General features: G+C 37.4%; 6 protein-coding genes across 15 annotated transcripts; 3 read left to right on the top strand and 3 right to left on the bottom strand.

Moving 5' to 3' along the window:
* Nucleotides 1–1,528: 1,528 nt before the first annotated feature.
* On the top strand, nucleotides 1,529–4,855 carry Der-1 (derlin 1). Its single transcript, XM_076420498.1, has 2 exons — nucleotides 1,529–2,379; nucleotides 2,946–4,855. The coding sequence occupies exons 1-2, from the start codon at nucleotides 1,941–1,943 to the stop codon at nucleotides 3,263–3,265; spliced, it is 759 nt and encodes a 252-aa protein (XP_076276613.1). The 5' UTR covers nucleotides 1,529–1,940; the 3' UTR covers nucleotides 3,266–4,855.
* Nucleotides 4,104–5,606, bottom strand: Rpl12 (ribosomal protein L12). Its single transcript, XM_076420511.1, has 4 exons — nucleotides 5,420–5,606; nucleotides 5,264–5,337; nucleotides 4,460–4,854; nucleotides 4,104–4,156 (listed from the first exon to the last, which is right to left on the bottom strand). Exons 1-3 carry the CDS (start codon nucleotides 5,454–5,456, stop codon nucleotides 4,468–4,470), a joined length of 498 nt encoding a protein of 165 aa, XP_076276626.1. The 5' UTR covers nucleotides 5,457–5,606; the 3' UTR covers nucleotides 4,104–4,156; nucleotides 4,460–4,467.
* An 872-nt stretch (nucleotides 5,607–6,478) lies between these two features.
* LOC143207258 (uncharacterized) lies at nucleotides 6,479–8,826 on the top strand. 3 transcript variants are annotated; one of them, XM_076420491.1, is made up of 5 exons: nucleotides 6,480–6,686; nucleotides 6,777–6,955; nucleotides 7,059–7,523; nucleotides 7,621–8,584; nucleotides 8,672–8,826. In XM_076420491.1, the coding sequence occupies exons 3-5, from the start codon at nucleotides 7,074–7,076 to the stop codon at nucleotides 8,782–8,784; spliced, it is 1,527 nt and encodes a 508-aa protein (XP_076276606.1). In that variant the 5' UTR covers nucleotides 6,480–6,686; nucleotides 6,777–6,955; nucleotides 7,059–7,073; the 3' UTR covers nucleotides 8,785–8,826. The 3 variants fall into 3 exon arrangements, with proteins under 3 accessions (XP_076276607.1, XP_076276606.1, XP_076276605.1); XM_076420490.1 differs by having other exon boundaries at nucleotides 6,773–6,955; XM_076420492.1 differs by lacking the exon at nucleotides 6,777–6,955 and having other exon boundaries at nucleotides 6,479–6,686.
* Tes (testin LIM domain protein) lies at nucleotides 8,549–12,605 on the bottom strand. 5 transcript variants are annotated; one of them, XM_076420474.1, is made up of 6 exons: nucleotides 12,554–12,605; nucleotides 12,259–12,484; nucleotides 11,244–11,448; nucleotides 10,834–11,123; nucleotides 9,358–10,743; nucleotides 8,549–9,269 (listed from the first exon to the last, which is right to left on the bottom strand). In XM_076420474.1, the coding sequence occupies exons 2-6, from the start codon at nucleotides 12,325–12,327 to the stop codon at nucleotides 8,880–8,882; spliced, it is 2,340 nt and encodes a 779-aa protein (XP_076276589.1). In that variant the 5' UTR covers nucleotides 12,328–12,484; nucleotides 12,554–12,605; the 3' UTR covers nucleotides 8,549–8,879. The 5 variants fall into 5 exon arrangements, with proteins under 5 accessions (XP_076276589.1, XP_076276593.1, XP_076276592.1 ...); XM_076420478.1 differs by lacking the exons at nucleotides 12,259–12,484; nucleotides 12,554–12,605 and adding exons at nucleotides 11,653–11,818; nucleotides 12,023–12,173; XM_076420477.1 differs by lacking the exons at nucleotides 12,259–12,484; nucleotides 12,554–12,605 and adding exons at nucleotides 11,653–11,818; nucleotides 11,983–12,171.
* LOC143207253 (nuclear exosome regulator NRDE2) lies at nucleotides 12,489–21,035 on the top strand. 4 transcript variants are annotated; one of them, XM_076420473.1, is made up of 10 exons: nucleotides 12,489–12,627; nucleotides 17,158–17,819; nucleotides 17,897–18,260; nucleotides 18,352–18,498; nucleotides 18,594–18,862; nucleotides 19,010–19,350; nucleotides 19,471–20,026; nucleotides 20,143–20,289; nucleotides 20,381–20,556; nucleotides 20,666–21,035. In XM_076420473.1, the coding sequence occupies exons 2-10, from the start codon at nucleotides 17,340–17,342 to the stop codon at nucleotides 20,916–20,918; spliced, it is 2,733 nt and encodes a 910-aa protein (XP_076276588.1). In that variant the 5' UTR covers nucleotides 12,489–12,627; nucleotides 17,158–17,339; the 3' UTR covers nucleotides 20,919–21,035. The 4 variants fall into 4 exon arrangements, with proteins under 4 accessions (XP_076276588.1, XP_076276587.1, XP_076276586.1 ...); XM_076420472.1 differs by lacking the exon at nucleotides 12,489–12,627 and adding an exon at nucleotides 16,636–16,849 and having other exon boundaries at nucleotides 18,594–18,802; XM_076420471.1 differs by lacking the exon at nucleotides 12,489–12,627 and adding an exon at nucleotides 16,636–16,849 and having other exon boundaries at nucleotides 19,471–19,969.
* LOC143207256 (putative ATP-dependent RNA helicase DDX55 homolog) lies at nucleotides 13,014–16,440 on the bottom strand. Its single transcript, XM_076420482.1, has 7 exons — nucleotides 16,071–16,440; nucleotides 15,831–15,938; nucleotides 15,458–15,730; nucleotides 15,011–15,372; nucleotides 14,569–14,766; nucleotides 13,748–14,447; nucleotides 13,014–13,673 (listed from the first exon to the last, which is right to left on the bottom strand). The coding sequence occupies exons 1-7, from the start codon at nucleotides 16,167–16,169 to the stop codon at nucleotides 13,626–13,628; spliced, it is 1,788 nt and encodes a 595-aa protein (XP_076276597.1). The 5' UTR covers nucleotides 16,170–16,440; the 3' UTR covers nucleotides 13,014–13,625.
* Nucleotides 21,036–21,985: the final 950 nt, after the last annotated feature.

The following is a 21,985-nucleotide window of genomic DNA, read 5'->3' as shown; positions in this document are numbered from 1 at the left end:
TAAAAATCCCATCTTTGCATTATGTATCGAGAAATGAGAAGGCGCATCCCGCACCTTTGCAATCCTGGAAACGAGTCTCTTTCCAAACATACTTTGATTTGATACATTTCATTTTTTCAAAAGAAGTACATACAATTATTTTTTTGGAAACATGACATAACATTGTTCTGCCCAATACCGCGGAGGTACACTATAGAAATGTATTGTAAATACGACTCCATATTTGTTCCACAGTTTCTAACCTGATCTGTACGTAGTACGTGTATTTACGTGTGCATTGTTGTGCATTGTTTAGTGTCCAGCAGTGTGGCCAGATCATAGACATATAGAGATAGACTGCGCCGTCTTATGGGCGAGTTGAAGCCCACAATGGCGGCGCGCGGTACAAAGAGTGAGAGAGAGAGCATTAGCCGGGGTCCATAGCGCTCTCTTTCTATATGATGTGTCGACACATCAATTAGAAAGAGAGCGCTATGGATCCCGGCTAATGCTGTCTCTCTCTCGCACGCCGCCATTGTGGGCTTCAGCGCTCCGTACAGGCCGCGCAGTCTATCTCTATATGTCTATGGGCCAGATTCAGTGATGGTATCTTAGACCATATATACCAATGGTATATTCGTGGGCCGTGGGCCGTTCCCCTTCCCTGACGTACCGTCGTATCCGTGTCGACCGCGCATGCCCGTGTTGGTGCCTGCTCGATTGCACGCGCGCTACACACACCTGCGTACCTCTACTCTGTCCGTGTGACTACCTGCTCGACTGATCGACGCTGACGCGTTCCTTCGGTTTCGCTGGTTTTCACGTTACCGAAGTTTCGAAAGCATGAGGCGAAAAGTCGGAATCTGGAGACGGCGCGCATTTGAATCCCGGCACAGCGCGGAGCGACGCGGCGCACATTTTGCTATAACTTTTGATCTAAAAGAGATATCGAAGAGAAATTTGGACTAAATTTTTTTTGAGAAATCGGGTTTAATGATATAAAGAGAATAATATATATTTTGTATTTTTTAAATAATGTTTTCGTCGATTCTTAAGGTATAGCCGGATAAGATGGTCAAAAGTATCCATCCAAATTGATTTTTAGTCGCGTCATGTTCAACAGAAAATTATGAAAAAATTCATGAATATTTTACTTAATAGCATACGCGACTGAGATTTTTTTCAAAATTTTTGGTTGCAAAATCGATATTTAACTAACTCGGAGAACATAAAATTGCCGATTTTATATAAAAGTCTTCAGTTGACCACATTTATATTATTACGTTAGTTGTGTCTCATCCTGATTATTAATGTGTATTTTTTCAGATTTTTCAGATTATGGAAACATGTTTTAAAACATTGAAAACCTCCAAACATTCGGAGAAAATGCATATTTTGTATTGAAGTTTTAGATACACCAGCTTTATAAAAATTCAGTACTTGGATATTATTGAAGCAATTACAATTTACACTTTTTTGATACGATGGATGGCCGCTAGAGGCGCTGCGCGGAAAAACAGTAACGTATCTACTATTGGGTAGATGAAATGGGGTTCCTTGAGCACCCCGCAGAATTTTAAAAAATTTATATGATTTGATTCTGAAAAATGAATGTATAACAAGTGTATTTGTGTATATTTTGTAACTCGTAGGACACGTCCTGGAGTCTTTTTGTCCGGTAAGATTATTTCGATACATTTCCGCCAATATAACTGCCTCAGGGCTCTGGCCGCTCTGCTACCCAATAGTAGATACGTTACTGTCTTTCCGCGCAGCGCCTCTAGCGACCATCCATGGTATCAAAAAAGTTGGGTTCAATCGAAGCACTGACACTGACTGACACTGGTGTCCAGTTTATGGTCGCCAAGTAATCACACGTCAGACGTTATTGTTATTCATGAGCAAAATTGCTTGTATGTCCAGTAGTAGAGTGTCACGTTAATTGCAGTAAAGTTAGAAAAATGTCAGACGTCCACGATTGGTTTAATTCTTTACCATTTTTCACCAGATATTGGCTATTATGCACGGGTTTATTTACGTTGATCGGTAGATTCGGACTGATCAGTCCAGCAACTTTAATACTTACGTATGATCGTTTCATAAATCATTTCGAGATATGGAGAGCGGGGACCAGTGTTTTCTTCTATCCTCTCGAACCGGGTACAGGATTTCATTTCTTGGTCAATTGTTATTTCCTTTATATGTACTCGACGAGGTTAGAACGTGGAGAATACGATGGAAGACCAGCAGACTACTGTTATCTCCTATTATTCAATTGGATATGCTGTACTATCATTGGACTTCTCTGTGACATATATGTCTTAATGGATCCCATGGTACTCGGCGTACTTTATGTCTGGTGTCAACTAAATAAAGATGTTATCGTTAGCTTCTGGTTTGGTACGTAGTTCTCCTATTTAGTAAGAAACTGATTTCGTGCATCTTAATTAGAGGATAGGATCTCGTTTCCACAGGACTGCAAGGGTACGGGATGTGCCCTCTCGCTTCTCGATAATGCAAAGTTGGGGTTTTTCAATATAGTTAAAAGAGTGCTAGATAAACGATTAATTTAGTTTACGAGGCGTAACTTACATTATTATTTGGAAGCATAAAGCTGCACATGTAGCTATATTCATAAAGCTGGGACAACTATTTATATATGCTGTCGAATAATGTGTAAATTACACACCTGTGGTAAACGTAAAAATAGGACTTTTGAAGGCAACTGCAGCAGCAGCATAGATTGATCTTCTGTCTAGTCCTTTTGATTACTGGGAAAAATCCCATCGCATGCATTATCGAGAAACGAGAAAAGGCGCATCCCGCACGGAATGGAAACGAGACTACCCCCTTGCTTGTGCTGCTGTACGAACAGCATGAAATTTCATAATAATCCCAAACGAAATTATTAGATTGCAGTATACAAAGAAATAGTTTAAATTGTATGTTTTTTGACGAACCAACAGGTGCACAGTTTAAAGCGATGTACCTGCCATGGGTGCTATTCGCAATTAATATAATCATTTTCCGAGGTGGTATGATGGAGCTGTTTGGAATTCTAGTTGGACACCTTTACATATTTTTGAAGTTCAAGTACCCTCAAGAATTTGGAGGTCCAGAATTATTGAACACTCCGAAAGTACTTGAATCTTATTTTCCACCCAAGAGGAGCGGAATTAGATGGTTCGGGGAACCTCCAGCTCAAAGAGCACAGCCCAATCCACAACCTACCAGAAACATATTTAGTGGTCATAACTGGGGACGAGGGCATGTTCTAGGACAATAAACTCTGCTATTACCTATCATTTTATTGGATGGAAAGTTTCGTTTTCTGTATCATAATTGTCTGTCTAGTACTGTTTCTCGTTTTGATTACATTTGTTCGAAACCCCGTGGCCCGTGACGGCTGTGGTGGTAATATATGAATATCAAGTGTAACTTTACTTTATCCAGATACTTTTCAAAATTATCTCCAACAGTACACAAGCTCAACCCATTAATTAAGATTTTAAAAAATAAGTAAATTATAAGATTCTCCATATTACAAACAATTGTTTATTTGTAAAGAGCCATTAGCGTATTTGTAATTTTATAATTGAATTTTCTAATATATATATATAAATACAGCTTATATCCACGAGTGCATACCGCCGATACCGTGTAACAAAGCATATCAAATGAAATTGCAATTTTTTTCCTAGATTAGGTCTGTAATCTGTATAATTATTGAAACTCGATTCATCAAATGCTAATTTAATGATTTATAATTTATATATATATCTATATGTAATTCTTTCTCCTTCGATTTAAAGTAAGATTACTCCTTGTTATAGGTGTATAGATATTGTATAAGATATAAATAAGTAAAATGTTTTACATACTACTATATAGATAAAAATGTGAAATTCTTTAAACAATTGATTTTTACAAACATAAATTTTCAATGCTGGCTGTTGTGTAATTGCTACTTATATAAGAGAGATCACTGGATATAATGAATCTTGAATAATATTAAATATTAAATATGTATGCGACTTTATTTCGTATTTATGTAAAGATGTTTTCTGCATTATTTTGATTGAAAGAAAGGAAAGGAAAGGAAATTTCTACAGAAATAATAACAGTTTTTATGTTTTTATTTTAGAATTATTTTATTTTTTGCTCCTTTTGTCAAAATCTGAAACAATGGAAACATAGAATTTTTGAGTTAGGTACTACAGTGGAATATTAGATGTTACTTCATGATTTATTATTGAGGTTGTCTCTCCTCAGTAGCAATATCCCTGACAATGTATAACAATGTAAAATACAACATAATTATAACTAGTCAGGTGGATGGGATGCTAACCCCTACCAAGAGCTCAAAGCGTATACTTGTCATCGTAATATCTCATTTCTTGTCGTTTCTTTTACTTATTTAGACTCACAGACTGTTAGATGTGAATTACGATGAAAAGTTAGCAGTGAGCTCTAAACCTACCAGCAGGTCTATTCGTCGGGAACTTGTAATTCTCCAGCATTAATGTCATCGATGAGGTCACGCGGTGGCCTGCCTTCTACCGTACAACCAACAGATTGGCACGTTCCAAGAATTTCTTTGACAGTACCGCTAAGGTATTTTGACATAGATCTCGGCCTCATTGTCCTCGCAATGGTAACGATATCATCGAATGCCAAGTTTCCACTGTGCTTGATATTCTTCTGCCTTTTACGATCCCGAGGTGGTTCTTTCAGTGCCTTAATGATTAGAGAGGCTGCAGATGGAACTACCGAGATGGTAGCTTGTCTGTTCTGAATGGTCAGTTGTACCGTGATCTTCAAACCTTTCCAGTCACTCGTAGCTTTGGCAATATCGTCACCAACTTTCTTCGGCGACTGTGTAACGAGACCAAAATCATTTTGTTAGTACCATAATAATGTGGTTCACAAAAATATTTTAGATAGAAATTGGAATTAACCCATGTGTCAATAACTTAGGTTAGGAACAATGCAATACTCTCAAGTTTTTCTAAATCCTTTACTGTTTTCTATATTTCACCCAACCAACTTCTTCATAAATGCATGAAGATCCGCAATCTAAATAGTTATTATAGAGTTTGGATGTCTTTGGATGATTATGGAAAGAATATCATTGAATATCGTACAAAAATGTTGATTATTGACATAAAGGTTAAGGGCTTCAGCTCCAAAGCGCATAGTTTAGTGTAAATAGATAGAAACGATGAACAAATCAGAATTCATTAATCAACGTTAACGAAAATTTTTAACGTTTTCCGAGACTTACCAAACCAAGGGGACCAATTTTAGGAGCAAGGGATGAAGTCGCACCTACTTCACCACCCACGCATCGCAAGTACACTATTCAAACGTGTACATGAATTAGACACAAATTCTATTTATATTCTTTCGCGTAAAAAATACTTCAAGTTAAAAAAAATACCTTTCTTGATCTCATTAGGATCGAATTTAGGAGGCATCTTGGTTGATTCTGTGTAAAAATGTAAAAACTATACACAGATGGAACACGATTCCGGGACAGAACGTGAACACGCGTTACGTTCCTACACGTTCCTACTTGAAAAGACGGAAGAGGTTAAAGGAAGCGGATATGTAGCATCATGAAATGACATGAACTACTTGGTAAAAACATGGTTAGTAACTTTTCTTGAATCTTGTAACTGCCAGTATTCAGCTGTATTCAGCGCCGCGAACTGCGTGTTTCTAGCGAACCATTTGCTTTTTCAAATCAGAGCACAGACTATATAAGTGTCGTCAGATATGCCAAGATATGTCGCCACGTCGCCAATAGAGATTTGGCGCACCGGGCCGACCCCTGATAACCAGCCCTGATAACCAGGCCTGCCGTGGGTCAGTGATGCCAGAATCACGCGTCGTGGGTTTTTTCCCCTCCGCTCGCTCAGCCGACTCGACCCCCCACTCTAACGCACCGTCGTCGCCACGCACCGTCGCCTACTCTGCCGAGATACTCTGATACAGATACGTTCGTGTGTAGCGCGTGCGCAGTAGAAGCAACGTGGCGACGACAGTGCGTCATAGTGGGGGGTCGAGTCGGCTGAACGAGCGGAGGGGAAAAAACCCACGACCCATGATTCTGGCATCACTGCTGCTCCCTGCTGTGGAGCCGTCGGCCCGCTAGAGATTTCTTCCCGCGTGGACGTCCATCGGCGGCTTTGGCCTTCCTGAGACTATCCGCGGCCTTCCCGCGACCATCTAGTATGCGCTCACCTTTAGTAGCTATTTCTGCCGTCTAATAGCGCAGGGCAATAGCCGAAGGTAAACTGAGGTAAACTGAAGGCAGCCGGCCGGCTGCTAGCCCCTGAATCTGCATTTGTTTAAGAGGGCAGTACCGTCGCGTCGTACTGATATGATTGGCGAATGTCGTTTTACAGGGCAGCATCGTCGGTGAGGGTATACCCTCCCTAGCTTTGACGCTATTTCTGCCCATGCCATATATATATTATAGATGGCTTGACAACCAATCAACCAATCGCGACTCGCGACTACGCAGTTACTTACCGCTGCTTACCGCGTCGTAGATTTTGCCGCGCAAACGTTACGACCATCTCTCGTGATGTCGTTAATTGAATGTCGGTTGGCATTTTGATGTGTGTTTGATTGTTCCAGTAATTTGTTCGATTAAAGTGACTGACAACTATTTAAAACACGAAATATTCTACGTTTATCAGGTATTATGGTAGATACTTACACTATTTACATCTAAATTTAATTCTGTGATAACACGTTACTTAATTGTTGATAAACATTCGCAAAGTAAGACACTGCAATTGCAACGGAAGTGAGTCGCAATTTTCATAATCTATCGTATTATTAATTTATATTGATGAATTGTTGAAATAATTTTGGGTTGTGAATATGGAATGAAGAGAGATTAATACTGCGTACAAAAATTGCATAATCATTTAAACAACCTGATATTAACGTTATTATATACACGGTAAGAAAATTACGTTTAACCAATTTTTTGTCATTCCAATGCGTTCCATGGACTATCTTGATATATTTATAACTTGCTGCTGCTGCTGTTGTTTTATTCTTAGATAAATCTCTGAAAAATGATTGAATCTGATCAAAGCGATAAAGACAACCTTAACGATTCGTTGGATAGCAACGAACATACAAAGAAGAGACTACGCGAAGACAGCTCAGACGATGATAATGCGCATTCGTCTCCCAAAAAGTTATGTACTTTGGATGATAAAATCACGTTTGAAGAAACAAAATTAGAACGCAAATCAGAGATAAATGGCAGTGTAACGAATATAAAAGAAGATACAAGCATCGCCGAAGGAGGCGCGAAAGACACAGATATCTCTAATAGTACACAAGACGCGAAAGATGCAAATATTTCTAGCAGCAAAGAAGATGTAAGAAGATGTACAGATGCGACAGAAGAAACACTTTGTAGTACAAAATCTAAAAATCAAAACAAAGAAATTTCTACTATTAATAACATTAAAGAAACCGAGACTGAGAAATTGTCGACAACCGACAACGAATACAAGGTAAGGGGGGGGGGGGGGAGTTACGCGTGCAACAGATATTTTATTCTAATGTTTAATATGATATAATCGACTTTCTTCCTTTTTCATCGTATAAAAGGATAGTATTCCTGTAGAATCCGAGACAAATGCGAACACGAAGGAAGCGATTGCAAAGAACGAAGATGCAAAGGCAGATGAGATGAACAGCAGCAAACCTAGAAAGAAACGTGATAAATCGCAAATAGAAGACACGGAAGTGGTCGAAGGATTAGAACTTTCAGTGGAATGTGCGAGCGATAAAGAATCTTCGAGTTCCGAATCCGAATCCGAAAATGAAAAGGACAAAAAGCCTAAACCAAAGACAATAATTATTAAAGCGAAACCTAACGATTCGGAACTCGACGTTAGTACTTCTGAAGCAGAAAAATCAGATTTACAAGACTCGTCCGAAGTGAAACCCAAGCAAAGTACAAAGAAAGGGAAAAGGAAGGCTCGGACTTCTTTCAGTAAACCAACAACAGACGACGGTGATTCCGAGGAAAACGACGACGACGATGTTTCCGATGAAGATTATAGTCCTCGAACTAAAAGAAAACTTAAGAAAACACAGGCGAACAAAAGGAAATCGTCGTCGTCGTCGGCCTCCGAATTGAAAGGCAGTCACGATAGAGCAAAGCAAATAGATGAAAAAGTGGTAGAGGAGGAGGAGGAGGAGGAGGAGGAGGAGAAGAAGAAGAAGAAGAAGAAGAAGAAGGGGAAGGAGGAGGAGGAGGAAGATTCTGATACGATAGACGATAAGAATACGGAGCAAGTTTCAGACACAAAAAAACTGAAACCAAGTGGTAAGAGAATAGAATTGCTGAAAAAGTACATCAGAGCCGCTGGAGTACGAGTTAGTTCGTACAACACTATTTGGGCCGGATGTAAATCGAATGCTGCAAAGATTCGGTGTCTCGAGGAGTTACTGAAAAAAAATGGAGTCAGCGGAAGGCCAACTCTGGAAAAGTGCAAAAAGGCTAAAGACAGAAACGAGAGACTCAAGGATATTGCTGAATTGAACACGAGCAACATTATATCGGAAGGTTCAGAATTTTATATACATAATTTGATTAACGACCTAATATCTAATTGTAAGAATAATCGCTAATTATGGTATATTAATTTTTTAGGACGTGTTACACGTGCTCAAAGAAAGAGAGAAGAAACCCCTACGGAACATCGTCGTCAAGCACGCTCTGCTTTAAAGAGAGTTTTAAGAGTTGTTGATAGCGATTCGGAATAATTGTATACGGAATATTGTAATAAAACTTTCGAATTTCGAATACTCGGAAAATGTTTCTATACGATGTTTATATGTTTATGCATCCATTATTACGCTTACGTTGCTACACTAATGTTACGATGTTCTGTTGCTGCTGACTGCAAAAACATTGCAATGCATTCTTTGCTACAGAATAATTTCTTATCCTTAACTGCTGTTCGAGCTTGTAATAGATTTTTTTTGCAAATATAACAGCAAAAGCAAACACCCGTTGCATGAAAGTTTAAATCTTTTAGAGCAACACCTTGCTGATCCGCAGCAATTACGTTGTCGCACGTGCTACATGTTTTGGCGTATGTTTTTTGATAACATGGAAGGCATAGCGGGCGATCATTTTCTGTTGTATATTGTTTTCCAGCCAGAGGAACATCGCAATCCCAACAACAAAAATGATTGACGTGATAATTGTGTCCTTCCGCGACAGTATATTCTCGCAAGTGAATAAGCTGAAAATTTGAAATAAAAGTTACACTCGAAATCGTAAAAAACATTGGAAGAAATATAATGATAATGATAAAATGATGACGCGATTACCTCGTCACAGGCAAAACATCTAGGGATTCCCATGAGCGACGGCAAATCTCTTCCACAATATAATTTGCTTTTGTAGTAAAAATATACTAAATCTACTAATAATTCGTTACACGTATCGCACACAAAACATCCAGGGTGCCACATGGAATTTTTAGCTTTTTCCGCAATTACAGCCACATCGCCAACGCGTATTACTTGTTCGCATTTATGACATTTTTCTTGTTTAGCAGGATTTATTCTTAGATTTTCTATCGCACCCGCAAGATCTTCTGGTTGATTTGTCTCGTAAACGCCGTAAACAACACTTTGGCAAGGGAATGCAGGATTATGCAATTTTTCGGAATGAATGATAGTAGTGCACGACGGTACCGTAAAGTTGTCCAACTTTGCTCGATGATTATTTGCGTTCGAATTGCGCTGTTGTGTACACGTTTGAAACGATGGGATTGGTAAAGATGAATTTTCTATCGAATTCGAGTGCGATACCATTCGATCCAAAGGAGTTGACGCAAGATTTTCCGACTTGGTCCTCGTTATTTCATTTTCTCCTTCTATTTCCGTGGATTGGATTTCTACGACACCGGATGGTGGATATGTCGTTTTCGTGGTAGCAATAATAGTTTTTACGTCGTCGTCGTCGTTCTCGGTATCGTTGTTTATACTTTGCGACGTAACGTGGTGTTTTTTTAATAAATCACTGGTATCGAAATTTTTTGCGAAACTCGATGTATTACAAGACATTTGCGGTTGGTAATTTCCTTGGTTACCATATTTATTTGTAAGTTTCTCTCGTATGAACATCAAACCCTTTCGATCTAACGTACTACCAATAATTATGTCGTTCGTGTGTATCGTACTAGGAGGAAGTAATGCATCCGCTAATATAGATTCTGCGATAAACGCTTCATCATCGTTTTTATCGTTTTTATCGTGGTCCATTGATTTTGAATGCGAGGAAGAACTTGATAGATTCTTCAGTTTACTTAATTCTTCGAAATACTCGTCGAATGAGTTCCGCCGCAGCGTAACCGATTCCGAATCGAAACATTTCGAACGATTGAAATGTTCGCCCTTGACTGGTTCCGACTTTACTATTTCACAATTGTTAACGATTCCGTTAGATATCTCGTAGTCGCGTATGGGGCATATCGCCCCAGAATTATTTAGCGTTGCTGGAACAGGCAATGACGACTCATAGATGTTTAATTTTGCGTGCAGGTCGTTTTTATATGGAGTTTTCGCCATGAAACTACTCGGCGTACGTAACTGAACCATGTTAATTTGTGGCGCGTCGTGTTTATTTTGTGGACTACAGATGAGTTGTTGCATGTCAGTGGCATTGGCGGGCGTCATTAGCAACCGATCGTACGGACGAGCGCTCAGCATCTGTAATTGTAAAAAAAGCGAATTGATCCGTGTCGATGATGGTACGATTATAATACATATAATAGATTTCATTGAATTCGATTAATTTACCTTTGTCACTGCTCCCTGTCCTACATATTTCTTTATATTTTCTAAATACTTCTCGAAATGTTTCTTTTCTTGTTCGCTTAATTTATCGCAAACTTCATACTCTACATCGTGAAGAGGCAATTGCTTTTGCAACAACTGTCTTCTCAAGGCTGCACCTGCCGAACCTTTGATGGGTAGTTTTTCCATGGGTAGAGCTCTCATATATTCGGTGGCAATTTCTTTCGTTGTATCCGGTGGAATCCATTCGAACGCTTCTTGCTCTTGATCCTTCCGATTATGTATACGTAGCACTGTGTGTGTGAAACCAAGCGGGTTACAATATTAGAAATTTACCAAAATGCAATCCTGTTTGCTTTCTATACAAAATGAAATATTATGCCGTAATATTATCAATTAACAAAAGTACTCGCATATCGGTTTCTTCTTATACTTTTTAATAGAGGACCCAAACAGCAGATCAAACTGTGGAAAATCTTCGTCGTTTACGTCATGATCGTCTTTACTGCATTTACAGTTTTTGCAAGTCTTTCTCCAAAAATGCAAGTCCAAACCTGGACACGTATCTTTGCAAATCACGCAAGAAGCTCCTGCTCCAGCTTCGTGCGCCAATCGAGGCTAAATATAAACACGTATAAATAGTTAGACTACAATATAGCTCAAAGAAAAGGTATCTTTTATGTTAGAAACACACGTAAGCGTCAACAATAAATTACCAATCATGCATGCAAATTCAAAACTATGCGTTGATAATTTTATAAAAATAATTGGGCTTTATTCGATTAAAATTTATGAATTATTATTTGATAAACTAATGCTTACCACCTACATGTAAACGGAATTCATCGTCGAATGATCAAAATCAATTATTATATAAATATTGATTGTTTTACCATTAACTATTATATGGTACAATATACTATATGTGTATATATATACAGGGTGTTGACTACTTTTCCAGCAAGAATGTATTTAGGAGCATAATGATCTACAAGTGAAAATACGAAAAAAATGTTATATGAAGTTTGTTTATAAACGATGTCAAGTTTGTATCAACGCAGAAGGTGGTCATTTCGATGATGATGATTTAAACATTTGTAACGATCCTCGTACGTTAAGAAATATCTTGTAAAGTAAATAAACACAATCGACCTTCCGTATTATTCAGCTTTAAATTTGCTGTTCCGTATACCTATTCAGGCTATATTCAATATTTGCCTATAATATTGTAAATAAAGCGTTTATAAATAAACTTCATATAACATATTTTTCATATTTTCACTTGTAGATCATGCTCTAAATAGCTACCATCTTGCGGGAAAAGTAGAAAACACTCTGTATATATTTATATAAATTATATACCAAATATCTATATGCATATGCGTATATATATGTTCCTAATCAGAGTTTTAAATTGTTGAGGCTCACCTTTCTTTTTCGATTTTCTAACTCCAACAACCATTTCGGATGATCGTCATTTGCCCCTATATCAGTCATTTCTATTTTGTCAATTCCTTGTCCAAATATTTCACTATTTATATATACGCTTGTTGAGTTTGACACGAATCAAAGCAATCGTAAAGTTTATTCGATATCGCTGGTGAACCCTACTCAGTATGTATGTACGCTGATTCGGTTCGGTTTCTTCGCATTCCTATAAACGCATGAAGTGACTCATCGCGCTCACCGTCGATGTCTCATATTTACGCATTGATACGCATACCGGAGACCATATCGTTATCGTGTTTTCCCCACGTATTTACCGGACTTGGTTTCAGCCGTTTCAGCGTCTTTAAGGTATTCTATCTCGGACAACGATAAACGCCTTTAGTAGAATGTTTTGGTGCAACGCATCAAATAAAATCTTGAAACTTATATGTAAATAGCTTTTACAAGGCCACGTGATCCCCTGAACCTGACCCACTTGTTTGTATCTCATCTGTGTTTACCACCACCAAAACAGATCATTTCTGCAAGATAGTGATGGGGGGTAAACTCTGGTAAACTGGTAAACACAGATGGGGTACGGTCAGGTACGGTATAAGCAGCTGGCCGTGGGAGGGGCGAGAGGGAGAGGGGGTCTGGGATAACCATATGGGGATAACACCAAGGGAGCGTCGATTCATTTATCCTTCGTGACGAAATATACATGTATATGTATATGAGTAAACTATATATATATATATGTTTTTTTTTCGATCTAGACCGAAAATTCTTTTATTTGTCAAATACTATAAGAGTACATATAGGTGTGTGTAACTTCTACTTTTCGCTAAATTTCTTTTTATCGAAATAACAATGCAACATTCGATTCAAATTTTCATTTATGTAGAAATGTAGACTGAAAAAATGTAAAATACAGGGTGTCTCAGTTCTTCGAATAGCTTAGATAACCTTGAACAATGGTACGTTTTTTTTGCAAGTTATTTTCGTGAATAAATAATAACATGCGTGTACCCCTACATATAATGTATACATAGACATAGATACATATGTAGTATGTATATACCTTGAAATAATATGTAATTTCGTTTTGAGAAGTTTACAATACACATACTACATACAGCCGAGACACCCCGTATATTCTATCACCTGTAGGTACTGTGACACTTATGTATCTAAATTATGCGCAAGAGTAACTGCCTATCCACACTATCCATGTACAAGTATTTACCTTAGTACTGCGTTCATACTCGTCGATAGTTTCTTTTGTATACGCAAGTAGATGAATCGAAATGGGGATGGTAGTCAAAAGGATTCTTGTTTCACAGATTTTTCATCCGAATCAATTATAGCTAAGATCGATCAATTCCAAAAGCATTGTCAAATTCTTCCTGCGATATCTAAAATAATTTAGACGGATTGAGAAAACGGATTTCTCAAAGTAGATTTGAAAAATTCTATGCATTACGAATACCTTCTTCTTTTTTAATTTTTTTATCAATGCCACGTCTTTGGCAAGTTCCTCGATATCCTGTTGACTTATTTTCCTTTTTGGTTTTTTCGTTAAATTCGTGGACAGTTTCTGTTTTATTTTTTTCTCTTTTCTTTTTTTACGATTCTCTTGCTTTTCCAGTTTTCTCTTCTTAGTCGCGGACCAAGGTTCGGTTTGTTTGTGTTTACGTTTGCATATAGTGGTGGTGGGCCATACTCCGCTATCTTGAAATGTCTTAAGTTTCGCTAAGCGGTTTTGCTCTTTTTGCTTATTTAAATAAGCGATCGAATTAACGTCGATGTCTTCCAATTGCTTAAACGATGATGTATCTCTTCCTTTAAGTTCAGGCATCCGAGGCATACGTAACAAGCCAAAGCTCATCGCAAGTTTTCCTAGGTCGACATCTTTTAGTCTCAATATTAAGTTACATTCATGCTTATTGTATGCTTGTATATACGATACAAATGCTCTGTTAGCTTTATCGAAAAGTAATCGATCTTTCTTCTGTAAATCTCTCATAGATTTTAAACATTTTTCATATAAAGGTATAGATGGTTCTATATCGATTTTCTCCAAGTCTACTTTTTGATTCCGTTTAATAAAATCTACATATGCATCTTCTGTTTCCAGAAGAAATAAAAGTGCGCTTCCTTTGTTTCCAATTCTGGCAGTTCTGCCGCACCTAGAAAAGAAGAAAAATAGATCAGCTGATATCAATAATTTAAGCAAGCGATCTAAATACGTGTCGCAATACATATCACACAACACGTATCGCGTATTATACTTTGATTATCTCTGTGTACCTATGCACGAAGCTACTAGCCGAGCAAGGAGGATCGTACTGTAATACATAATTGATTTCTGAAATATCTACGCCACGAGCCATTACATCTGTACAAATTAAAATACCACTTTCGATACGTCGAAATTCGTCAAATATTTTGTACCTCTTATTCTTCATTTTACCATGTATCGCAAGCACTTTAACCGACGGCAACATTCTAAAAATTTCATACGTTAAATAAAAACACAGTTACATATGTATGTCAAACATCTCGCTTGTTTCGCGCATCAATAGGAAGGAAAATGTCTCCGAGACAAACATTATCTGTTTGGGAAATATTACGACGAATATTTCATCAGACTACATAATAATATTTGCCTCGTTTCTGTTCTGTTCCGGTCCGGTCATCATGATCAATACAAACGCGAGTAAGTAAAATACATTACTCGAATCTAACTTACTCCTGAACAATGTCGCTGAAATAGTCTACATAAGCGCATGTAGATAAAAAAATCATATACTTCAAATTAGTTCCTTTTTGTTGTATAAAGTCTATCATCGTGGAAAATTTGTACTCTGCATTCATCACGATGGTATAATTGTTTATTAAATTTGACGGCGTCGATATATTTGGTTTTTCTTTAACAGATATTAAAGCTGGATTTCTTAATCCTGCTCTAATTAGCTGCTGCAGTTCTTTCGTTTGCGTAGCAGAAAATAAACCTGTTCTTCGGAGACGAGGTAAATAACTTAATATTGTATCTAACGACGTGGAAAAACCTAAATCCAATAATCTATCTGCTTCGTCTAAAATTAATATTTCCTATACAAATAAAACAATTAGGATTTCATTGAAAAAATCGCATGTTTCTGTAGAAATGATGCTGTTAGATTTTAAAACTGCTTACCAATGATTTTACGCGTGCAGCCAGATTGATACTTTTACAATTTGATAGTATATCTTCCAATCTACCAGGCGTTGCTACGATAATGTTAGCACCAGCTTTAAGACGCTCCGCATCTTCCGCGATCGTTACACCGCCGACAAGCAACATTTGTTTTAAGCATGGAAGATTATTTAAAAATTTTTCTAGTACTTGGTGTATTTGTACTGCTAGTTCTCTCGTAGGGCTGATTATTATTGCTCCAACCTCCATGGGTTTCCATGTCTCTTTTCGTTTCTGTTGTTCATGATGAAAAACAATGATTCGATTCGATAACAACAACTCTTTCAAGTCGAGTTGAAATACATGTAAAAAAAACTATTCTGTATATAACTACCTGCAAAATTTCTAATACCGGTACTACGAAAGCAACCGTCTTTCCACTACCTGTTACCGCTTCCGCCGCAACATCCTTACCTTTTAATAACAGCGGTATAGAAGCTGCCTGTTTAGAATTTTTAGAAAACCCATAAATACTACTTCATACTCTTCTACAAGTATATAGTTAGAGTCTTGAAACGTGGCTCTACTTATATAAATAAATCTGTATTTCTTATTGTGTGTGTATAACTTTTACCTGCACCGGTGTCATGTAAGGGTATTTCAATTCTTCGACAGTTTTTAATACGGGATCGCTTAAAGGTACTTCCAATTCGTTCCAATTTTGTGTTTTCATGGTAATTTTTATTTCTTATTTCAACGAAACTATTCAAAATCATCTGTTATTCGTCGTATTTAGATTAAAATCAGGGGGTGTCGACTCCCATGGGTACGAATTTAGTTCTAGTTCAGTACCCATGCAGCACAGTAGTGCCTTGGTGGTGGGGAAATCCTATCTTTGCCTTGCGCGCATGCGCGTCGTCATTTGGCGGCAATTTGGCGGTTTTTGACTGTTTTTGACGGTTGGTGACGCTTACTTTCTTTATCGTTAGGTTACGTTCAGTTACTGTTTTTCCGCGCAGTGCCTCTAGCGGCCATCCATCGTATCAAAAAAGTTGGGCTCAATCCATAATAAAACGTAAGGAATTCAAAATCTAGTACTTTTTTTTCAAATCTAGTACCTTTTCTTGTATATTCTAGTACGAAATATTTTTTCTCGGTGGAGACCCTGGGTATAGTGGTATCCCTGTTACCCCCCCTGGGTATCCCATCATATCCCATTGTCCCATCCCCATGCATATTATTGCATATGACATTTGACAATGAAAGTTTGTTACTGACGTTACGTTGATTCAATGTGACTTGTGTGTAAATACAATGCTATACATGCTTCTGAAATCATGTTTCCTGCTTATTCCATTGAGACGACAGACGAATCTTTAGCATCATCGAGTAAATTAGAAAGTCTTTTAAAAGGTTATATTAAAATGCACTACAAAATATGCGTATATTCATTATTCATCATATTATTCGAGTGCGGATCATTATGCAATTTTCACAGGTTAATTTTTACAAATAGACTTAAGATAAAGATTTTATTTTGTCGATTCGAAAAATTCATTGCAGTAAAGGTATGAGAAAAATGTTATCCTTGTATCTGTGACAATTTTGCACATGCGACCATAAATGCATAAAGGTCCACAATCTAATTAGCTTAGGATATACTATATAACTTACTACGCGATATATGTTCTTAATAGAAGGAAACTGTTCTGAAATTGTAGGCAACGTATCGTCGTCGTCGTCGAGCAACTGGTTACGGAATGGTAGTTGTCTAGATCAGATTTCGTCGTACAACTTTGTTGATTTTCCTTCGGAATCTTCGAACGAAGCTACAAGCGAAGCATCTTGTTCGGACAAACAACAAATATCCCACAATGTTATTTCATCGAGTAAAGAGAGCTCTATGTATAAAGAAAGTAGAAAACATCGCAAACATATTACAAAGAGAAAGAAAGAAAAAAGAAAATATGGAACAACAGAGAAACCATATTATAAGCAGGAAGTGAAAAACATATATTTCGAAGATAAGCATAGGGATAAAGGAAATAGTACGGTAAACACGCTTTGTTCTAGAGTTAGGCCACACTATAGTATTGAAAAAAACTCCCTTGGTTTTCGTACATCGTACAAGCGGCAGAAAAAAGATCCTTACCAAAGATACTATGCCAACAACATAGATCTCGTAGAGAAACATAAACTAAAAAAAAAGAGTAACGCTATTACAAAACAATCCACTTCGGGTTCGTTAAAAGAAATAGGATATGCTTGTTCTTGGAGCATCAACTTTGAAGAACTACAAAGAACTAAAACGAAAGAATATAACCAACGATTAACAGATGATCCGAACAATGTTAAATTGTGGCTGGAATACATTCAATTTCAGGTATGATTCTTATCGTTTGCTCACCAACGATCATTATATATATATAGTTTCGTAAGCAAGTAACGCTTTACACACAGGACACATTGGAGTACTTTGAAAAATATCAAACGAAAAAGGATGTTCATAGAGCGGCAACAATGAAAAAATTATCTATTGTCGAGAAAGCTATGGAAAAAAATGTAGGCTCTGATCAACTGCTAAGGATAAAATTATCTTTGATGGAAGAATTATTACCAGCCGATGAGTTTTCGAGACAACTTGAAACATTGGTGAACAAGGATTCGGGAGATGTTACTTTATGGCAAGGATTGGTTATGGCTACACAGGCTTCCGTAGCGATGTGCACCGTACCAAAAGTATTGGATTTATATTCGAAATGCTTTTGCATTTTAAAAGAAAAAGCTAGAACGAATCCACGAATGTACGACGAACGATTGTTACGTATGTAAAACAACTTAGACACAGTTTCTTTTGACACTAGTATCGAATTCCATTAGAGCGAATCGCTTAAACATTTTTTGAATGCGAACAGAAATGCTATGCTGGTGTCTAACATTCCTGAGACACACCGGACTCTGGGAACAAATGTGGGAAACGATACGTTTGAATCTCAGCTTGAATCTCAGCTTAAAGAAGGACAGCCTATCCTTTAAACAAACAATGGATGAAAAGAAATTAAGTATGGATTGTTACACGACACATATTTGTCACACACACCAACTCTATCAATTCTAACTAATCGTTCTAATCTTATGTACCGCGCGCGATTTGCAGTTGGAATGGAAGAGGTAATATTAATGTCGAGATTACCGCTAAATCAGCTGTGGCAAAGAACAGAATCGTTAAGAGAAAATGGTCACTGGATCAGCGTCAGCAGGGACGAATTGGATTTAACCGGAGATTCTCGAAGATTTGTTTTGCCAGAAGATGTCGCCGATTTTGTACACCCTATACTTTCGCGAAATTTGAATTTTCAAATGGCGGTACATATGCTGCTCTTACTTAAAGTGCCGCTTCTACCTACTCGAGATTATGTGTTACAGGTTGAAAAGTGTATACGTATTACGTATTTCGTTCTCTATGCTACACAGAGAGAATGAATCATATTGCATGTACTACATACATAAGTACCAAGTACATATACATATGTATTTTGTTACATTTCAACTTACATTTTTATTACTTTCTAGATGTTGTCCTTGAACAAATTCGAATGGAGCGTAGAAACTTCAGAAGTGTTACTTCCGTTTGCTTATCCCGCAGCAGGTGAAATGACTGGGAATAACGAAAGAAGAGAACTATTAAATGGTATACTCGAAGGAGGATTAACGTCAGGACCGCAATATCTTCGATTTCATCCTGCACAAGAATCGTACTTGGATTTTATACGAGATACATTTTCCACGATAGCCGAAAATTTACCAACTATACAGCGTACAAGCATATATATTTGGTGGTTAAGATTCGAGAGATTGCTTATTTTCCTTCGTAAAGATGATTCTTCGAAATGCGGCGGCGGCGGCGACAACAAGTAGGTGTATACCTCGCTCTATTCTTCTCGCTCTCGATCATCGAATGCAATCTATGTATATACATATACGATACTTATCGTACACTTGTACATATGTGTATTATATGTTCAAATTTATAGAGGAAAGAAATTAAGGACAACGTTAAAAGAATTCTTAAAAAAGGAGGAGAACAGGAACAACTTACATTTTTACAAAGAGTACGCATTAGTAGAAAAAGAAATGGGTAGATTCGATAATTGCGTAAATATTTTGGAAACTGCGATTAAATCTCAATCCTCTTGCCCGTTGTTGGCAATATCTGATCTCGACGAGAGAACGGCACTTTTCAGTTTATATCGAACATTCATTGAAATTTTACTTGACACCGATACATACAAAGAAACGCATAGGATTCGAATATTGAACGTTATCAAACAAATGGTTGTCGAGACCAGTGGTGATAATCAGCAGCAGCAGTTTCAGCATGCTAAAACAGATTTAGAAAATTACGTGAAAAGCTTTATGCAAGGAATTCCTGCAGACGATGAAACCGACACATACTTTTTACCAAATCTGAAATGCGACGCGATCGTATGCTACGCGTACCTATTGTACACAGAAGACTTTGATATTACCAAAGTAACAGATATGTTTGCAGATTTTATAAATCATTTCAAAAATTCTCGTCCTACACAGGTTCATTCTAAAGACTATTCAATTATATAGTGTATAATAAATAATACATTGTGAACGTGTTACATATTGTAGATATAGTACTTGTATGTATATCATCAACTATATCTGTCTTTCAGGAAATATTATACGAAAGTGAAATTGCAATTCTGCAACTCCATTATAAACGGACTCAAGAAGTAAACATTTTGAAAAGTACATTAAACGAAATGTTAAACTTGTATCCAAACAACTTCTCTGCTCTTTCGATATTGGCATGTTTCGAGGTATATAAAGATTACTACATTTCAAAGAATATTCTATATTCTTTGATATATTTAATATTTTTTTCTTTTCATATTCCTTGAACCGCCGCAGAGTAACTCACCAATTTGGAAATTTAACAGCCAGAACACGAAACTTTCGTTATGGAGAGCATTCGCTATGTGTTTAGCAAATCGTAAACGTATTCGTTTCTTTGGAGAACTTGAAGACTCGGTCAGCATGAATGCAGCGATAAATAAGTTATTTAATTTTCATCAAACTCTTGCATCGTACGTTTTCAAAATCAGTTTTTCTTCAGTTTATACAATACATTTCATGCATATATATAGGTATAGGTATACATGTACAAATGTACAAATAATAACTATATTTACACAGAGAACCAACGACCAGGTGTTGCCCTCTGTTATGGAGGTTGTATATGCTTCTTCTCAGAGAATATAATTTATGCGAAAAAAAGGGGGAGGAAGTGTATCATAAAAGTGTAGCTCAATGCCCTTGGGCTAGGAGCATATATATCGATGCAGCCGAAGTTGCACCTCAGCTGCTTACACAAATTCAGGATGTGATACGAGAAAAAGAATTAAGAATGCATGTTACTCCTGAAGAATTAGATATTTTACGCGGTTGATTTCAATTATTACTATTACTATATTATATGCGCATAAATAAATAGATTGTTCATATATTGTATTATTCTATACAATAATATTTCTAATAAAAAATTGTCTGCAATTGATACACATAACTGCATCATCAATTTCATATAATTTTCTGTATTTTCGGGTGTTTTTGTATATATTTTGTGTATACAGGGTGTCCCAAAACCCCTTCGACTCCGGGAAATGGGAGGTTCCTTAGGTCATTTGAAGCAACATTTTCCTTTGCACCAATGTCAGCCGGGGCTTTGTTTAGGAGTTATTAACGAAAAACACGGACCAATCAGAGCGCGACCTAGACGCGCGATGGCACGTTCAACCAGACGCGCCGGGAGACGAGCGTGGTGTAACGCCGCGATGCCCCAACGAACAAGAGTTTCTCGAGATTATGTGAATCTCCCCCGATTTGGATGAGCTTTGGATATGTTGTCAAGACCATGATCCTGAACAACATTACCCTTTACAGTTTTTGTCGGTCGGAAGAACTTTACTTGTCAATTCATATGGGTGGATCTCTTTACCCGACTTACGGCAACTTTACCCGAACGAGGGAAGAAGCAGAAACTAATTGTATTAAAAACTCACTTATTCAGCCGTAAATCCATTTGCTGCTTCGAAAGGTGTGTCACTGGGTCACTCGGTGACGAACTGCACAGATGTCTTCAGGTATACGACAGTACCGAAAGCTAAGGGACGTACGGCCCGGTCGACGAACAGCACAGCCGCTGGTAGAAGGCCTAAGGGATGCGCGGTCAAGTCGACGATCCAGAATTTCACTTTCACTTTCGAATCGATAAATAATTCGTATGTTTATTTCACACAGATGCCTTGAAATTTTTCCACACTCACAATCACTGTTCACATTTGTCAACACATAGTTATGCACTAATAATAATTGCCATATCCTTGTCCTGCTGCACAAATCACGACAATCAGGGAATGCAATTACTAGACTGCGGATTTCATGCATTTGTAGCAAACATGAGTAGGTGCATTTTAATACAGTAGAGAGATTAAAATAATTTCAAAACACCAATGT

This window comes from Lasioglossum baleicum, chromosome 3, assembly GCF_051020765.1.
Source record: "Lasioglossum baleicum chromosome 3, iyLasBale1, whole genome shotgun sequence".
In the NCBI taxonomy this organism is placed as follows: domain Eukaryota; kingdom Metazoa; phylum Arthropoda; class Insecta; order Hymenoptera; family Halictidae; genus Lasioglossum; species Lasioglossum baleicum.
This window is presented reverse-complemented; position numbering and strand designations above follow the sequence as displayed.

What these genes read in the sequence shown, in the direction of transcription:
- LOC143207253 (XM_076420470.1), top strand. Translation starts at nt 16,774, where the DNA reads ATGTTTCCTGCTTATTCCATTGAGACGACAGACGAATCTTTAGCATCA. An exon ending in CTCGAGATTATGTGTTACAG is followed by an intron (nt 18,863 to 19,009) that starts GTTGAAAAGTGT and finishes ATTACTTTCTAG; the next exon opens with ATGTTGTCCTTGAACAAATT. An exon ending in GGCGGCGGCGGCGACAACAA is followed by an intron (nt 19,351 to 19,470) that starts GTAGGTGTATAC and finishes TCAAATTTATAG; the next exon opens with AGGAAAGAAATTAAGGACAA.
- LOC143207258 (XM_076420492.1), top strand. Translation starts at nt 7,074, where the DNA reads ATGATTGAATCTGATCAAAGCGATAAAGACAACCTTAACGATTCGTTG. An exon ending in CAACCGACAACGAATACAAG is followed by an intron (nt 7,524 to 7,620) that starts GTAAGGGGGGGG and finishes ATCGTATAAAAG; the next exon opens with GATAGTATTCCTGTAGAATC. An exon ending in GAGCAACATTATATCGGAAG is followed by an intron (nt 8,585 to 8,671) that starts GTTCAGAATTTT and finishes TTAATTTTTTAG; the next exon opens with GACGTGTTACACGTGCTCAA.
- LOC143207256 (XM_076420482.1), bottom strand. Translation starts at nt 16,169, where the DNA reads ATGAAAACACAAAATTGGAACGAATTGGAAGTACCTTTAAGCGATCCC. An exon ending in CTTACATGACACCGGTGCAG is followed by an intron (nt 15,939 to 16,070) that starts GTAAAAGTTATA and finishes AATTCTAAACAG; the next exon opens with GCAGCTTCTATACCGCTGTT. An exon ending in AAAAATTAAAAAAGAAGAAG is followed by an intron (nt 13,674 to 13,747) that starts GTATTCGTAATG and finishes AAATTATTTTAG; the next exon opens with ATATCGCAGGAAGAATTTGA.
- Tes (XM_076420474.1), bottom strand. Translation starts at nt 12,327, where the DNA reads ATGACTGATATAGGGGCAAATGACGATCATCCGAAATGGTTGTTGGAG. An exon ending in TAGAAAATCGAAAAAGAAAG is followed by an intron (nt 11,449 to 12,258) that starts GTGAGCCTCAAC and finishes GTTTATATTTAG; the next exon opens with CCTCGATTGGCGCACGAAGC. An exon ending in GATGTTTTGCCTGTGACGAG is followed by an intron (nt 9,270 to 9,357) that starts GTAATCGCGTCA and finishes TCAAATTTTCAG; the next exon opens with CTTATTCACTTGCGAGAATA.
- Rpl12 (XM_076420511.1), bottom strand. Translation starts at nt 5,456, where the DNA reads ATGCCTCCTAAATTCGATCCTAATGAGATCAAGAAAG. An exon ending in TCCTAATGAGATCAAGAAAG is followed by an intron (nt 5,338 to 5,419) that starts GTATTTTTTTTA and finishes ACGTTTGAATAG; the next exon opens with TGTACTTGCGATGCGTGGGT. An exon ending in AAATTGGTCCCCTTGGTTTG is followed by an intron (nt 4,855 to 5,263) that starts GTAAGTCTCGGA and finishes CTCGTTACACAG; the next exon opens with TCGCCGAAGAAAGTTGGTGA.
- Der-1 (XM_076420498.1), top strand. Translation starts at nt 1,941, where the DNA reads ATGTCAGACGTCCACGATTGGTTTAATTCTTTACCATTTTTCACCAGA. An exon ending in TATCGTTAGCTTCTGGTTTG is followed by an intron (nt 2,380 to 2,945) that starts GTACGTAGTTCT and finishes ACGAACCAACAG; the next exon opens with GTGCACAGTTTAAAGCGATG.